General features: G+C 42.4%; 1 protein-coding gene across 14 annotated transcripts in view; it reads left to right on the top strand.

Annotated features, from left to right (window-relative positions):
- The window catches only part of IMMT (inner membrane mitochondrial protein), a 25359-nt gene extending 8741 nt beyond the window's left edge, over positions 1-16618 (top strand). Inside the window, exons 5-15 of one of the 14 annotated variants that reach the window (XM_010958942.3) lie at positions 1155-1292; positions 1656-1751; positions 5629-5765; positions 6987-7090; positions 8307-8442; positions 8989-9118; positions 9834-9848; positions 11206-11429; positions 13676-13807; positions 14774-14903; positions 15679-16618. In XM_010958942.3, coding sequence (XP_010957244.2) covers positions 1155-1292; positions 1656-1751; positions 5629-5765; positions 6987-7090; positions 8307-8442; positions 8989-9118; positions 9834-9848; positions 11206-11429; positions 13676-13807; positions 14774-14903; positions 15679-16292 — 1856 coding nt within the window. In that variant the 3' untranslated portion in view covers positions 16293-16618. Of the gene's footprint in view, positions 1-1154; positions 1293-1655; positions 1760-5628; positions 5766-6986; positions 7115-8306; positions 8443-8988; positions 9119-9833; positions 9849-11205; positions 11430-13675; positions 13808-14773; positions 14904-15678 lie in introns of those variants that run through there. The other 13 variants (XM_010958943.3, XM_010958944.3, XM_074354424.1 and 10 more) reach the window with 13 other exon arrangements.
- Positions 16619-17578: the final 960 nt, after the last annotated feature.

The following is a 17578-nucleotide window of genomic DNA, read 5'->3' on the forward strand; positions in this document are numbered from 1 at the left end:
ATGTAAGTACATAAGGAAAATATATATAGGACATCATATAGTGATGAGTTGGGTGGGGGGAATATTGCCATTTTAAATGGAGTAGGTAAGAAAAGTCTCCCCTGGAAGGTGTCGTTTGAGCAAAGACTGGAAAGCGATGAGAGAGTCAGTCATGTGGAAGGCTGGTGGGGAAGAGCACCCTGGGCAGAAGAGTGAGCTTGGCGTGCTCTGGCAGGGGCAGGTGAAGCTGGAGGGGAGTAAGAGAACATAGCAGATGAGGTCAGGGAGGGAGCAGAAGGCCTATCTTGGAGGTCCTTGGAGGCCATCGTAAGACTTTTGAGTGGGAAGGGAAGTTGTTGGGAGGGTTATGAGTCAGGGGATTGATACTTGATTTGTATTTTAATAAGATCACTGGCTATTGAGGAGCATAGATAAAGGAACCAAGGGCAGAGCAGGGAGACCAGTTAGTGAGGTTTGTGATAATCCAACTTTATCTCTTAAATGGGATCTTCAATTTATTAAAACATTTTTTTCTCTATTTCATTCTCCCCCCCATTCCACCTTCAGAAGTTACATTTTCTCTTCCATCAACGCTTATTTATAATTTACAAGCTCTTGAGTTTTCACACTTCCTTTCTTTAAAATTGTCTGTGAAAGAATTTTTTTAACTGAGTTCCATTTTTTACTAACTCACTGTCTAAACTGAACTTTTCTTCATGTTTAAAATTGTCATCCTGTTCTTGCTCATAACCTCTCCTTTCATCTCTACCACTCTTCAGAGTGATTAAAAAATATTTTTTGGTTACATTCTTTTGTCTGCCTTCTTCACTACAGGCTCTTTTTTCCTTTGTAATTATTTTTCCATGTTGCGTAAGTCTTATGTCCCCTTTTCATGTTAAGATTTGGTACTGTTTAGTACAGTTATTAGGACTCTTGCCTGAGAATAATGGTTAAAATGCAGATGGATGCTGACAAGACTCTTTTGTCTTGTGCTTTCCCAGCCATCGTGTATCTTGGGTGGGTTTATGCAGTGGACGGTGCCCCTGAATAGTGACAGCACGTGCATTAGTGTCTTTTGAGTCAGATGCAAAGTGGGAGGTGGTAGTAGTGGATTCTTGTGTGTTTCTCTGTCGGCCCAGGAACCTATCAATACCATGAGTAACGTATATTTATAGCACCTACAGAGGCAGCTCACATTATTTCTGCAGCAGGTGATACCCTGTCGGTCCCAGCCCCTGTGCTTCAGCTTGAGGAATCTATAAAAACTGATCATCCTGAAATTGGTGAAGGAAAATCCAAGCCTGCAACTTCAGGTAGTTTAATTATCTGTATTTGTGATTTTATAAGGGTGTTCATCAGAGCTGTATAATATCTAGGCACTTCCTAGACACTGTGTAAGCACACATTTATGCTGCTTTAAGTCTGCAGACTTGTTTAGGCAATTTTTAATATTTCAAAGTCTGAATAAATCTTTGAAAACAAGGGGTTTAAGAGCTGATCTGTTATTTCTTCATTTGGGGATCGTTGAGTGATGATATGGCTTTAGAATCTTTATCACAGAAATGCCCTCGGGTTGATACAGCTGGCAAGTACAAATGATGGTGTTTTTATGTCCCCATTAGCTGTTGAAATTCTGTGCTGAAATTTGATTTCCTCTTATTTACTTTTGCTGAAAGAGGAAGCATCCTCAACTTCTGTAAGGGAGCGGCCACCTGAAGAAGTTGCAGCTCGACTTGCGCAGCAGGAAAAGCGGGAACAAGTTAAGATTGAGTGTATGTAAACCAGACGCTTCTTAAGTACTTGGGTCACCTCTGTCGGTTGCTCTCTTCTTCGACCATTGCACAAGTTTCTCATCTGTCAGCTCGTTGTGGTTTCTTTAGTGGTGTTACTCTGTTCACCACCTTTATTTCATTCGTGTTCTTTCCATGTAAACTTTTACCCAGGTGACGAGGGCTGTTCTTAGTGTATAATTGGGTGAAAATTCCAAGTGATACATGTCCTTTCTCCATTTGTTTTTATTATGCTTAGTGCTAAAGATTCTTTATACTCTGGGGAACAGAAATTATGTATGTTCTGGCAGCTTGCCTGAGTGTCTTCTGATTGTTACGCTCGGAAATGTCTTTGTGCAGTTCGGAAGGGCTCCCACTCTGGTTTGTTACTCAGATTCTGGGCTCAGCTGAGCTGTCCCCTTTGCTGACATTATTGGGGGATGAAATGCTCTACACATTGCTGGTTTCCGCTTAACCGAAGCACATTCCTTTTCAGTTTTATATTGGGTCTTTTGATGGTTTAAAGAAAGATATGAGATACCTAAAAATGTAAGGGCATATGGAACACAATTTATTGTGGTATGCTGCAGCATATGGATGCCCCTGGAGCTAGTGTGCATGTAGCTTTTTGCTGGACTGGGCGATGTTTTTAAAATCTTATGGCAGCTATATATAGTTTTGTTTGTTTGTTTGTCTCTCCCCATCACTTACTTGTTTAGTCTCTCTACCTTGAGTGGTGGTCCTTACTATTTTTCTTCAGTGCATTGGTTCTGCCCTACTCCTAGGAGGCAGGTTTCTTAGAATTTTGTAGAGAGTAGAAGGGTCAGAGTGAGCACAGGTGTAAGGCATTAGTTTGGTTACTTGCATTTCTTTTTTGGTATTGTTTTGTTTTTTGCATTCTTCTGGGTTGCTGGCCATGTTACTGCTAATCATGAATATTGAATAAATGAGTTCCACATAAGTGAAATATTTTTATAATTTTTTCCCGTGTCATATTTTTTCCTGAATTCTCTACTACTTCAAATTAAGAGCACCTTCTTCTTATATTCATATTTTTTCCTTTCATTTTCCTCCTTTTATCATACGAATACCTGGGAGGAAGTTGTAAATTTAAGATAGCGATGTCTTCTGTTTCATCATGCTCCTTTTTTTCTTTGTCCAGTTTTTCTTATCTTTCATTTTGGGCAAAGTAAAAATTTTCAAGATTTTGTTTATCACCTCTTAATTTTCTCCCAAGTTTTACTTTAAAAATGTACGTGTGTAATTTTTATGAAGAATCAGAGCAGGAAAAGTATATTGCCTATGGGTTTGTTGTAAATGAATTTTATTATGTTAGATATGTTCCTTTATACCCACTTTGGTCAGAGTTTTTACCGTGAACGGATGTTGAATTTATCAAACGCTTTTTCTGCATCTATTGAGATGATCATGTGGGTTTTCTCTTTTGTTGTTGTTGATGTGATGTGTCAACATTGATCTGTATAGATGTTTATGAACCATCCTTGTGACCCTGGAATGAATCCAACTTGATCATGACATATGATCTTTTTTATGTGTTGTTGAACTTGGTTTCCTAATATTTTGTTGACAATTTTTGCATCTATATTTATTAAAGATATTGGCCCATAATTTTCTTTCTTTGTAGTGTCTTTGGTTTTGGTATCAGGGTGATGGTACTTCATAGAATAACTTTGGAAGTGTTTCCTCTTCAGTCTTTTGGTAGAGTTTGAGAAGAATAGGTAGAAGTTCTTTATGTTTGGTAGAATTCTCCAGTGAAGCAATCCAGTCCTGGACTTTTGTTTGCAGGGAGTTTTTAAAATTAAAGATTCTGTTTCACTGCTAGTGATGGGTCTGTTCAAATTATGTTTCTTCTTGATTCAGTGTTAGTAGGCTGTATGTGTGTAGGAACTTGTCCATTTCTTCTGGGATGTCCGTTTTGCTGGGATGTAATTGTTCATAGTATTTTCTTATGATTTTTTTGTATTTCTGTGGTATTGGGTTTTTTTTTCCTATTTCATTTCTCACTTTATTTGGGTCCTTTGTCTTTTCTTCATCAGCCTGGCTAGTGATTTGTCGATTTTGTTTATCCTTTAAAAAAAATCAGCCCTTGGTTTTACTGATTTTTTGTTGTTTTGTTTTTTAATCTCTATTTCCTCTCTAATCTTTATTATTCCTTCCTTCTGATGCCGTTAGGTTTTGTTCATCTTCTTCTAATTTTTCTAGGTGGTAGGTTAGGTTATTTATTTGAGATTTCTCTTGTTTTTTGAGGGAGGCCTGTATTGTTATGAACTTCCCTCTTAGGATTGATTTTGCTACATCCCATAGTTTTTTGTATGGTTGGTTTTTAGTTGTTTGTCTTAAGGTTTTTAAAATTTTCACTTTGATTTTATCATTGACCTATTGGTTTTTTAATAATGTGTTGTTTAGTCTCCATGTAATCATTTTTTTCTCATTTTTCTTCAGTGGTTGATTTCTAGTTTCATGTCCTTGTCGGAAGAGATGCTTGAAGTAATTTCTGTCCTCTTAAATTTGTGAAGGCTTGTTTTGTGTCCTAGTATGTGGTCTGTCCTAGAGAATGTTCCACTGAATGCTTGAAAAGAGTGTGTATTCTGGTGTGTTTTGTTTGTCTTGGATGTAGTGTCCTGTAGATACCAGTTAAGTCCGACTGATCTGTTGTCTCATTTAAGGATCTGTGTTGCCTTGTTGATTTTCTGTCTGAAGATTTGTCCATTGATGTCAGTGGGGTGTTAAAGTCTCCTGCTATTATTATATTCCCATCAGTTCCTCCATTTATGTCTGTTAGTATTTATTTTATATACTTAGGTGTTCCTATACTGGGTGCATATATGTTAACGAGTGTGATATCTTCTTGTATTGATCATTTTATCATTTTATAGTGTCCTTCTTTGTCTTTCTTTGTGGCCTTTGTACTAAAGTCTGTTTTTTGGTATGAGTATTGCCACTCCTACTTTCTTGTCATTTTCATTTGCGTGAAATATTTTCCCATCTCTTCACTTTCAATCTATGTATGTCTTTTCCTCGAAAGTGGGTCCCTTGTAGGCAGCATATTGTAGGTTCTTGTTTTATTATCTGATGCGCCAGTGTGCAACTCTGTGTCTTTTGATTGGAGCATTTATTACATTGACATTTAAGGTAATTATTGATATTTACATATTTATTGCCGCTTTAAACTTTGTTTTCCAGTTGATTTTGTATTTCTTCTTTGTTCCTTTCTCTTTTTCTTTTGTTTTTCCTTTTGTGATTTGATGGTTTTCTTTTGTATTATGCTTGGGTTCCTTTCTGGTTTTTGTGAATCTGTTGTACGTTTTTGATTTGTGGTTACCCTGGTTTTCAGGTATGTTAACCTTATCTACTTTAGACTGATAGTCCTATCAGCTCACTTTCTAAAAGATCTGTTTTCTTTCTCCCTCTCGCATACTCTGTGACTTTAATGTCCTGCTTTACATCTGCATGTTGACTCCTTTGCTGTTCATTGTAGTTACACTCGCTTTCACAAAGTGTGTTTGGTTGTTTTTAAGCTACGTACTAGCCTATCTGAGAGTTCTTTGCCTTTCCTACTGTGATTTTCTCTTTCCTGTAGAAAACCCAAAGCATGTTTAATTTTGAAAAAAATCCAGATACACATAAAAGTGAAAACAATATAGTGAATCCCCATAGGTTCATCATCTGGATTCAGTAATTATTAATACTTTACCCTACTTTTAAGTGAAATTTTGATTCTCTAAGTCTGCATTTTGTTTGTTTGGGGCGGGAAGTTCAGTGGGAGACTTAATAGGTGTCGAGGGAAAGACTGAAATAAAGTCATTTCGGGGGAGGGATCTGTTTAACTGTTGTCTTTTTTTTTCTTTTTAAACTTCAGCTCTAGCCAAGAGCTTAGAAGATGCTCTGAGCCAAACTTCTTCCATCACTCAGCAGGCCATTGTGGCCCAGAATGCTGCGGTCCAGGCTGTCACTGCCCATGCCAGCATCCTGAAAGCAGCCATGGACGATTCGGAGGTAGGCCAAAGAATAATGAGACGTGTAGCATTGAAGAGAATGATTGCTTCCTTCTAGGTTGGGCTTTCTCTTACTAACTGAAGATAAACTAGAACGATTGTCTTTTTAGAAAAACAAACAAAAATGACAAAAACCTTTCAGTGTTCTTTTTAATGAATTTTGTATATAGTGCTTTATCTCACCACAATGACATGGTATAAGAATTAGTTCAGATTTGCTTTTGTATCTTAATAGTGCTTGAATGTATTTGTCATTTGCTTTATTTTTTTTGCTTTAAAATCGCCAACATATTTTTAAAATAGACTTTTTTTGAAGATACTTTTAGATTGACACACAGTTGTAAGAAATGATACAGAGATCCCATGTACACCGAAACACCAGCTACTCTAACTGGTTATGCTGACTGTGTAACTTACACCTCTCTCGTGTGAGCATCTTGCTGCACTGAGTTGTAATCACAGTGTTAGAGTGGTTTTGTTTTTGGTATGATGTGTCCCTTAAATATGAGCCACCTCTGCTCAGTTGAAGAAGTGGCGATCAGCTCCAGTGCTGGGGTGGAAACACGTCAGACCTCCCTAAGGAGTTTTCAAGGGAGACATTTATATGGATTTATATACACGTGTGTGAGTGTGTATGTGTGTGTGTGTATGTATTTATAATTCACATTCTATAAAAGTCAGCTCAAGGGGGAGGAAGGTTCTTGACAGTGGTTGATTTTCACCTTAAAAATTACGGAGGATCATTCTTTAGGGTAATATTTTGGAGAAGCAAGGACCCTACAAATGTGTAAACTTTCTACTTATTCTTAAACAGTGATTTTGGTAGGGCTACAAATAAGAAAATTTTAAGCACCAGTGCTTCATTGAAGAATGATTTAATCCACAAACATAATTCATGACAAATTATTGTTCTTATTAATCTTTTCTGCTTCATATCTCCTTTTGAGAATCTGATTAAAACCATCGTCTTTCCTTAGAGAATGCTTCTGCCCTGGAACACCATCTTTTACAGTTTGGTTGGGGGAGAGTTGATGGAAGTGGTTGATGGACTTCTTTGAGCCTCTCCATGAACATTAACTAGATTAAGACTTCTTACTCTGGAGAAATAGCGTATATAACTTTTTACCTTTGACACTCATATCACTGCTTTGTGCATTTACTCATGTTATTATGATAGTAATGGCAGTTCTTCACGCTTACATAATTCAGGCTTTTTGTTTAGATTGCAGGGGAGAAGAAGTCAGCTCAGTGGCGCACGGTGGAGGGCGCGCTGAAGGAACGCAGGAAGGCGGTGGACGAGGCTGCCGATGCGCTTCTCAAAGCCAAGTAATTACTCATGGACTTTAACAAGTAATTAGGGCCTCCTGGTGGCTTTCTTTTGGCTGGGTTTTCTTTGTACTGTCTGTATAGAAAGAGGCAGAGAAACCCTTCTCTCTCCTCTCCACCTGTACTGTGTTGGTATTAGGAACACAGAAGTTTAAAAAGAACAGAGGGAATAAAATATAATTCAGCCAAAGTAAATTTGGCAGAAACCTGTATAAAACATCTTTTATAAAAAGGAGATGTTCTTTGGATTGTTGTTTATGTGTTATGTCCCTACAGTTTACTGAGATTCTGCCATAATTTCAAGATTTTTCTGGGATAGTTTGAGCAGTTTTATCAGAAGTTAAAATGTAAAGAGTATGTCACAATCTCTTTGCCTTAACTGCTAAAATATTTATATAGCATGGGTCTAGTTTTATGCCACCTTGACTTTGATTCCTGGAAGTCGGCTAAAACTAGGATCAAGCAAGCAAACCAAGTGTAAGGTCAGCCTCTGATGACGGGAACCTACATTTGAATAAAGGGTTCTCATCCACGTTATGGAATTTTTATTTGTCATTCAAAATTTTGCTGTCTTCGTCAACAAAATATTTGTGATTGATAGAGAAAGAGAAGCCTTCTAATAAAGCCAGAATATCTTTTAGATTTAAGGCATTATGCTCACATCAGTAGACCGTGGGTCAGGGCTGTGAGCTCTGTGTTTCATGGTTGGGTAGATCAGAGCTCCATCCAGCCTGAACTGTCAGGGCTCCCAGGACCCTGCTGTTTGCTCAGTGAGCTCTTTGGCGTCCTCCCTGGCTTTTGCCTTCCTCAAGCTCTCATTGGCAGGGAGTCAGCCTCATCCTTGCGAAAGCCGCCGTTTATTGAATGCTCTCGATGTGGCAGCCCTGTGCAGGGTGCTGTCCGTGAATTACCTGTAGTCCCTGTATGTGGGTGAGCAGCACAGGGGAGGCCGGTCTGGGAGCTGCATCCTGGGCTGCTGGTTCTGAAGCCTGCGTTGTTCCCCGTGCACCGTGCTGCCTGGTCCACTCTAAACCTAGCCTCTCACCAAGGTGTTTTCAGTTGTTGGTGAAGAAAGCGTCTCTGCCTACTGACTATGAAAAAGCACTGAGTAGTTTTTTTTTCGAATTAAATTTTTCATGGATTTTTAACTTCAAATTCTTTAATAAAGTTGACAAGGGCTCATATTAAACGTTTGTTTTGTTTTATTGGCTTCCAGAGAAGAATTAGAGAAGATGAAAAGTGTAATTGAAAATGCAAAGAAGGAAGAGGTTGCTGGGGCCAAATCTCATATAACTGCTGCAGAGGGGAAGCTTCACAACATGATAATTGATCTGGATAACGTGGTCCAAAAGGTGTGTTTCTTAGGTCTTTTACAAGTATTTTTAATTTTGAAATATAATCGTTTTGTCAAAGGATTTTTAAGAATAGAGGAAAATAGACTCCTATCATCTTTCTTCCTTTTCCCTTGCAAAGAATATTAGTTGTTATTAATTTTAAAAACTTGCCTTGGATTCAAAGTGGACTGTTCAGTATTGTTGATACTTTGTGTAATAGGTAAATGTTTGGTCATGGTTATTACCACTTAACGGAAGTTTCCGTTTTGTGTCAGATCTCCTGTCTGTACTTGTGATCTGTAAGGGTAGTGCCCCGTGACCCAGGGAAAGTCAGATGGGGCACAGTGAGGTGGGAAAGGGCTTGTCCGTGATATTTGAATAGAAGTGGAAGGAAACAAAGACAAGGCGTATGTCCCTTTTTCTGGGCTGTATATTCCTTCCTATGTATTGTTTACGTGTATTCCTAACCAAATGCAGAGAAATAAATGAATGTGACTTCTGTGGTTTTGAACGTCTATGGTACTTTTTGTTCACTTTAATCACATAGCCCTTGTGTTTGTTCAGGTTCAGGCAGCTCAGTCTGAGGCCAAGGTTGTGACTCAGTATCACGAGCTAGTGGCCCAGGCCCGGGATGACTTCAAACGAGAGCTGGACAGTATCACTCCGGAAGTGCTGCCAGGGTGGAAAGGGATGAGTAAGTACAGCTGAAGTGTCAGCGCTTTTCTTCTCTCGCTTTTCTTTTTTTTTAAACAGCTGATCAACTGATCTAAACTTGCTTCAGCTCCATTTTCCTAGCCCAGACCCCTCTGGCATGTGTGTCTCATTTAGTGTGCAGTACACTCTTCTCAGCGTTTTATTTCAGTCTTAGCCGAATTCAGCCATGGTGGACGCAAGTTCCAACCAGGGTAATTTGAAATCCCAAGTGAGTCAGGGTGACGTTATAACCTTGACTCTATTAGCATATTATATATGTGTAAAATCATTGAAAACCTTTGGTGCAGTAAAAATGCTTGTAATAAATTTCTTAAAACACGCCTTGTGACTGCTCTGTGACAACACTGGGTGGAAAGGAGATCAGCCTTCAACTTGTAAACAGCTCAGACCGAAGGGAACTTTAATGGCTAAATATATGCACGTTGTAACCACAGGGAGCAGCCGCACTCCCATGAAGCACTGGAGGCAGTAAGAGTCACAGAGATGACTCGTCTCAGTAACATCAGAAATACTGCTTAAATGCCAGTGTCTTCTGGAGACTGGACATTGGGTAGCGTGTGAGGAGCCCGCGTTTACAGGCCTCTCTGGGGTGGCGGTGTCAAGACTGCGTCACAGGAGCTGGGGGTTCCTGTTGCATGATTAGTACCTGGAACATGTGCTTTCTTTTTTCAAACTATTCTTCTTTTCCTTTGTAGGTGTTTCTGACCTAGGTGAGTAATTACGTATATTTTATGTTAAAGGTTTTTGTTTTGTCTTTAAAGACTGAAGTCTTTCTGTTTTGCCTGTGGTTCTTACACTAAACTGTCTAAATTAATATAAAGTAGAATTATGTTGCACGTGATCGATCGGAATTAGGTATTTTGTTCCTGAGAGCACATGAATGACAAAAATCTTTCACAGTGTGATTGGAAACCTGTAGATGTGATAGATATGTGTGCATATATATTTTTAAGTTTTTATATTGTAAAATTTCAAACACTAAAAAGCAAGAAGAAAACCATATTGAACTCCTGTGGCCCATCACTCCACTTTAACAGTCACATGACTGGTTTTGTCTCGTTTGTTCCCCCAGCTTCTGTTGAAGTAAATCCCAAGCATCATATTCTTTCACTTGTAAAAACTTCGTGTGTTTTTGAAAATGTAATCACCATACCGTGTCACACCCAAAACAATAGTGATTCCTTAACGCCATCAAATGTCTATCCAGTTTTCAAATGTCCCCAGTTATTTTGTAGAATGAGTTTTTTTAGTGGTTTCATTCAAGTCAGTATCCAGAGGAGCTACACATTTTGAATTTGGTCAGTAAATCTCTTACCCTCACTTAAATTTTTGTTTTTCAGTCTATTTATTGTGGAATTTATCATACGATATTTCCTCTATTCCTTATTTTGCTGTTAGAGCCATAATTCTTAAGCTTTGGTAACATACCAGAACACTTTTGGAGTATGAGATTTGGAGGGGGAGTGGTGGGAAATGTGCTTAAGCCTAAATAAGAATCTTTGGGCAGGATTATTTTAAAAAGCTCCCCAAGTGATTCTGACGGGCAGCACTGGCTGCAGGTAGATCACTGGCCCAGACACACCATCTGTGTAAGAAAAAAGCACGGAACTCTTACCTGGGAGGAGTCTCAGAGAATTTGAATTTGATTCAAGTTTTAGCAGAAAAGATCTTTAATTGGATCCCTGTTACAACTAATCATAGTTATGCATGAAAGAAAATGCAGAACTGATTGTCCATGTAAACTTTGTCCTTACAGACAAAATTATGGCGAGTTATAAAGCCGACTTATAATTAGTTCAGACTGGAAGTGCTTCTCATTTGGGTTCCTGGAAAAGAACTGATTTTCTACTTGAAATCCTCCGTGAATTATCGTACTTGGGGTTGAAAATGCCCAGTTGCTGGCCGGGAGCTAGGAATTTGATTGCTCTGTAGCCTCTACATCCTTTTCAAACATTAGCTGCTCTTTGCTTCCTTCCTAGCTGTTAAAATTAGGTTATAATCAGTTGAGGCAATGTACCTTGTATGATTTTGGTGAAATCATGAACATTTTCGTGGTTTTCTGTGTAGCTGACAAGCTGTCGGCCGATGACCTAAACTCCCTGATTGCTCACGCGCATCGCCGCATTGACCAGCTGAACAGAGCGCTGGCCGAGCAGAAAGCCACCGAGAAGCAGCACATCGCCTTGGCCTTGGAGAAGCAGAAGCTGGAGGAAAAGCGGGCATTTGACTCTGCAGTGGCAAAAGCATTGGAACGTCACAGAAGTGAGATACAGGCTGAACAGGACAGAAAGGTAAAAAAAATGAGTATAATTGCCGAACATCCGAAGTGAAACTAACTTGATTGTCTAAACACTAGCTGGAGCCAGGCCAGCCCGCCTCTCAGGTGGGACCTCGGCCCTGGTGTGGTCAGATCCTCTAGGGGAGGGCCGACCTAGCCGGCGCTCTGTGTCGAGCAGGTGCGCACGTGTAAGAAAGCGACAGGCTGCCGGCACCCATGGTTGTCTAGCCTGTCTTTTCCGGGAGGGGCCTCTTTCCCCTTAAGGAGTTGGAAGGCGTCTCTGTTGGACTCTAGTATAATTTTCTCCACCAGTGGTTTATGTAGTTGCTGGTTAAGCATGGATGAAGTAACTGAAGTCTTCTGTCTGGGGTGTCTGCGGGTAGATGTGGGAACCTGACTGCGCATCCTGCCTCCATGTCCTCAGCCGCACGATCGACCACTCCCTCCTCCTTGAGGCTCTGTCTTCCCTCAGCTGCCAGCCCCCCACGCTGCTGGCCTTTCTCCCACCGTGCTGACCGCTCCTTAGCCTGCTTTGCTTAGCCTCTCAGGTGTTGGCCTGCACTGGCATCGTTTCTGAACCCTTTTATCCACCTAAACTGCCTCCAAGTGCTCTTATCTAGTCCTGTGGCCTTGAAAACCGGCTGTCACTGACGCTGGTGCTGCTGGCTCCCACCTCTGCCTTGGCTTCAGTCTGTCCAGAAGCCGACTTGCTGTCTCCAGCTGGAGTTTCAGTAATCACTTCGGACTCAGCATGTTCAAAACAAACTTCTTGATTCTCTCCAGCCTGTCTCCCAGCCCCTCAGTTCATCTCTAAGTAAAGCCCCGTCTACGCAGTTGCTCAAGCCAGAAATCACGCTCAGCTGTTCCTCCGGCTCTCACGTCGGCCCATCACCGTTGGTCCATCTGCCAGCTCCGCGTCCTGAGTAAATCCCCAGACCGTGCACTTCTCTCTCTCTCCGTCACCACCACCTTAGTCCAGAGTATCATCTTCACAGGTCCCCGTTTTCATACCCATATTTCTGTGTCTATTTACACAGGCAAGTGGTCTTTATAAAATGTATTCTCATCAGATGCTAGGCTGCTGAAAGTTCTCCTCTGTCTGCCCACCACATTTAACATAAAATCCAAAATCTTAGCTCATACCAGAAAGGCGCCCTGGCGCGAGCCAGGGTTTCCGCACGCCCGGACTCCCCTGGTGCCCTGAGGCCTTTTGTTTGCCTTGTTGCTTTGGTGCCTTGACTACATCTTTTGCCCCGGGCTGGTCCTCTCCTGTTCCCTTCAGTCTAAAGTAGAACCTATGTATTGCATTCTCTTTTATTGCCCTATTTATTTTCTTAAAAACAAGTGTCAGAGCCTGAGATGTTTTTGTTTACTTGTCCCTATCTGATGCCTCCACTGAAATGTGCTCTGCAAAAGCGCAAGAAGTCTGCCTGCCTTGCGCACCGCTGCGCCCGAGCGTGGTGTGGGCACCGCCTGGCACAGGGCTGGCCCTTCGTAATATTTACGCACTGACAGAATGGATTCGTTCATTAACTGGACTGTTTCTGAGAAGCAGTAAGTTATGAATTCTAGATAATTAGTATCAAATAATTGGTAATTTGACCCGTGGCTAATTGTTGGGCCAGACACGATAGGCTTTTCATAGTTTTGGCTTGATTTGGTTTGTATTGAATTTAAATTCACATTGAAATAAGCAGTTTTAGAGCAGTTTTCCTTTTTTAGAGAAATTGTGTTCAATAACTGCCATTTTTATTAATTTTCTTAATAGCTCTTCACATTAGGCATTATTATTCACAGATGAGGACTGGAGACTTAGAAATGGAGAAGTTAATTTCTCTAAGGTCATTCAGATGGTTGCAGTGAAGCTATGTTTGGTCCCAAGTCTTTGTAGTTATTTTTTTCTGTGATCTCGGATTTGTTAAATCTCAAGGGAGCGTGTGGTTTTGGAAATGACAGTGTTTGTTTTGTATAGGAGGCAGCCTGGTGATACGGAAGAAACACAGATTTGGGGGTTAGAGAGACCTGTTTGAAATCTGATTTTTGCCACATTCGTGTGGCCTTGTCTGACTCTCCTTCCAACATTTCAGTTCCCTGATTCCTGGGAGCACTAGAAGTGAAGGACGTACTCACGTGCACGGCGCTGCTGGGGTTCGGGACGTCCACAGGGGAGGCTGCCACCATCATGGGTAGCAGTCTTTCTCTTCCTAAAAGCATACGTGCAGAGTTGAGAGCTCCTCATTCCTGTGCTCGGCTTCACAGGTGGAGGAAGTCAGAGACGCCATGGAGAATGAAATGAGAACCCAGCTTCGCCGACAGGCTGCTGCCCACACCGATCACTTACGAGATGTCCTTAGGGTCCAAGAACAGGAACTGAAGTATGAATTTGAGCAGGTGAGGACCTGTTGTAAAGTGCTGACTCCCTTTCAGCTTCTTTCCCCTTTGCGTCAGTAACGGTCTCTCCTTTCCCTTTAACGTGCCCACGCCATTCCGACTGAGCTGTGGAAGAATGGGGGGGAAGACTGCTCATGGCACCTGTCCTCGGGGGGCTGGGGCTGGCGTATATTTGCAGACCTGCTCCTTTTTATACAAAGAGCTGTACCTGTGTCACCGATCGGGTGTGCTTTGTGTCTGTCTAGTCACTTGGAGCCTTCACAGCTTCAAGGAGGGTTGGTTCTGGGGGTTTCAGGAACGCAGCTAATACGACTTGACGCGCGTGTGTCCTGCGTTATCTCCACAAACTCCTGTGCGTTGTGCGCTCATTCTCGTGCTCTGACATCTGAGGAAGCCTCCCAGAGGGGTGAAGTTCGGAATTTACAGCACGTCATTGAGATACCTTTAATCATAATTGGCTTCTACTCAGCAAGTCATTTGTAATAATATTAACTTAATATTTTGTCTCACAAGAAGGGAATGAGGTTTTCCATGTAAGGAAACCTTCCAGAAAATTGAAATTTTTGCCAGTAGGCTTTAAATTCTATTTGACGGGTATTTTTCTGAGAAAAATGAACATATAAGCTCCTAAGTAGAAGATACTGAATACAATTCAGAGTTTGGGTGGCAGTACAATTAATTTTCTAAAGTTGTTATTTTCTCATTTTAATAGACTTATTTTCCTCCTGAGCCCTTCCTCAAATAATACTAGGTTCCATCAGTAAATTTGTAGATTATACATCAAATAAAAATTGTAGGAAATTTTTGGAACCTTACACATAACATGGAGGTTTCATGACAGCTGTTTTGAGATGTTAAGGCCCACTCTGGTTTTGGAGGTAGCAGCTGCTGGAAAACTTAGTGTCCTCATAAATGGCGTGCACTGAGGAAGCACCACTTTCTTCTGTGCACTGTTTGTCATTTCAGGACCTGTCTGAGAAACTCTCTGAACAAGAATTACAGTTTCGTCGGCTCAGCCAAGAGCAAGTTGACAACTTCACTCTGGACATAAACACTGCCTATGCCAGACTCAGAGGAATCGAGCAGGCTGTTCAGAGTAAGCACACAGACCTCTTGTGTATGATTCTTTCAGTCCTACTTCTTAGGGTAGTTTCTCAGTGCAAGGATGGTGGTGTACATAGTTTGACATTAGGGAATAAAGATGCCAAAGTCATCTCATGTGAGTCACCGATGTCTCTTGTCATCTTTCTCCGAGTGGAGACAAAAGGTCAGTGTGGCCACATGCTCACCCGAGCTCTGCCCTGTCTCCAGGCCTCTTGGGGGGTTATCTGGACGTGCTGACTTGCTGGTCCCACCCACCAGATGGACCGTAGTTAGGCTTGAGGCCTCCATGTGACACATGAAACGGAATGTCCTGACGAGGATGTTAATTAAATGGGTTTCTTTGGGATGTTACGGAATCTTTTTATATCAGATAAACAACAGTAAGCTAAATGGTCATGAAATTTCAGGATCCAAGGGTCCATTAAGTTTATTTGAAGTCTCCCATTCCTTTGCAGGGAGTCTCTGATAGCCTAATTTAAATACCATGTTTCTCTCTCGGACATTCCTAAAGATAAAGGTACCTGGGATGTCGCAGGAGGGAAGGGAGCTCGGTTGTGCCTGTGGACACACAAGTCCTCATCAGATTACGCCGGGGCTTGTTGCCTCGAGTGACGAGGCCCGCTGGGAAAGGAGGTGCCCGAAGTACGTGGTGGGAAGAGGCTCTCCGCCCATCTTCCGCCCGTGTGGCTTTAGCTTGTTCTCGGGACGGGCGGGAGGGCACGCACACAGGCGGGGAGGAGAACGTCTGCCTTCGCCCTCTCTTGCAGGTCACGCGGCCGCTGAGGAGGCGGCCAGGAGGGCCCACCAGCTGTGGCTGTCGGTGGAGGCGCTGAAGTACAGCATGAAGACGGCATCCGCGGAGCTGCCCACCATTCCCCTGGGTGGCGCGGTCGAGGCCATCAGAGCCAGCTGCTCCGACAGTGAATTTGCCCAGGCTCTGACCGCGGCCCTCCCCCCGGAGTCCCTGACCCGGGGGGTGTACAGTGAAGAGACCCTTCGAGTCCGTTTCTATGCCATCCAGAAGCTGGCCCGAAGGGTAGCCATGATCGATGAAACCCGAAATAGCTTGTACCAGTACCTCCTCTCCTACTTACAGTCCCTGCTCCTGTTCCCACCTCAGCAGCTGAAGCCACCAGCAGAGCTCTGCCCCGAGGATACAGACACATTTAAATTATTGTCCTATGCCTCCTACTGCATTGAGCATGGCGACCTGGAGCTGGCAGCCAAGTTTGTCAATCAGCTGAAAGGGGAGTCCAGACGAGTGGCGCAGGACTGGCTGAAGGAAGCCCGAATGACCCTAGAGACGAAGCAGATAGTGGAGATCCTGACGGCGTACGCCAGCGCCGTGGGCATAGGAACCACTCAGGTGCAGCAGGAGTGAGGTCTGGGAGGGGTCTTGTGAGTCCCGTTTCACGTTGGAGGAAGTCGGCAGTGACACGTGAAGGGTCTGCGACAGGGTCTCAGAGTTGTCCAGCCACGAGCAGGCTGCAGTGCTGTCCTGAGTGTTAGCACCTGCTGCGTTTATGTTATTTCCTCTTGCTATCATGTCAGTCGCCTCTGGGAGCACTTCATTTGCAACTTGTGTAACATTTTGTTTTTCAGGTTTTACTGATCAGGCTTGTGAGCCAATCAAAATAATGTTTGTGATCGCTATTATTATTGATTTTGCCCTTGGAGCAAACTGAATAAAACAAAGATGAGAACGGAGTAGCTTATTATCCCTTTGCAAAAAGTACCATTTCTGGTTTGTTGTGTGTATAGGAACTTCCCTGAGAAGCAGCAACAGCAGAAGTAGGAAGTCCTTGGCAGCTTCCCGGCTGTGAGCTGGGTCTCACGTCCTGAGCCTGTTCTTGGCTTTGAAGATTCTGTTGAACTGACTCCTGCTGGTCAAACTCAGAAGACTGATGTACAGGTCAGAATACCAATATATTTATAAGTAAGTGGAGATACTACATTCTAGTGGTTTGAAAGGCACTGGAGTCAGACTTTGGACTGCCACCACAGGAAAAAATATATTGGGACCCAGTACACCCACATACATACCCTCTGATGTGTGTGTTATATATACAGGGAAGTTTCTGGAATCATAGCATTCCCTTCCTACTGCCCCCCCCCCCCAGCTATATGCAGTTCCTATATATCCAACAAGTCCAAAAGCAACACATAATAAAATATTGCCATAGGACGAATGTCACACATTTGAAGAACATTAGCTCTAGGTGAGCAGCATTGGAAAATACCCCACCACTGATGTGGGGTCAAAGCAGAGTATCACTAGCTGCACACAAGACTTCACCTGACATCAAACACACCCTTAACATAGGACAACTTAGAGATTGATTCATTTCAGCTTATTTTTCTAAGCGCTTTACAATTTGTGTTTTTCTCCAGTTCTCATCTTAGTGTTTCCCAATGGATACTCACTGTATATACAACCACCATTTGTGGCTGGGTTGTCTAAAGCTTTGAGTATTTTCTTGCAGGGCCCAGGAGCTCCCCTTTCTACGTGTGCTGCGCTGTGTTCCGGTCTGGGGCATTAGAAAAACGTTGATCTCTTCTCTCCCCACAAATCAGTCCCTCAGCCCTCAAAACAGTCCACAGCTCCCGTTTCTGAGCTTGCTGCTCCCGGGCACGTGGACTGGAGTGGGGGTGAGCCTGGACCCCTAA

Source organism: Camelus bactrianus, chromosome 28 (genome assembly GCF_048773025.1).
Source record: "Camelus bactrianus isolate YW-2024 breed Bactrian camel chromosome 28, ASM4877302v1, whole genome shotgun sequence".
Lineage (NCBI taxonomy): Eukaryota > Metazoa > Chordata > Mammalia > Artiodactyla > Camelidae > Camelus > Camelus bactrianus.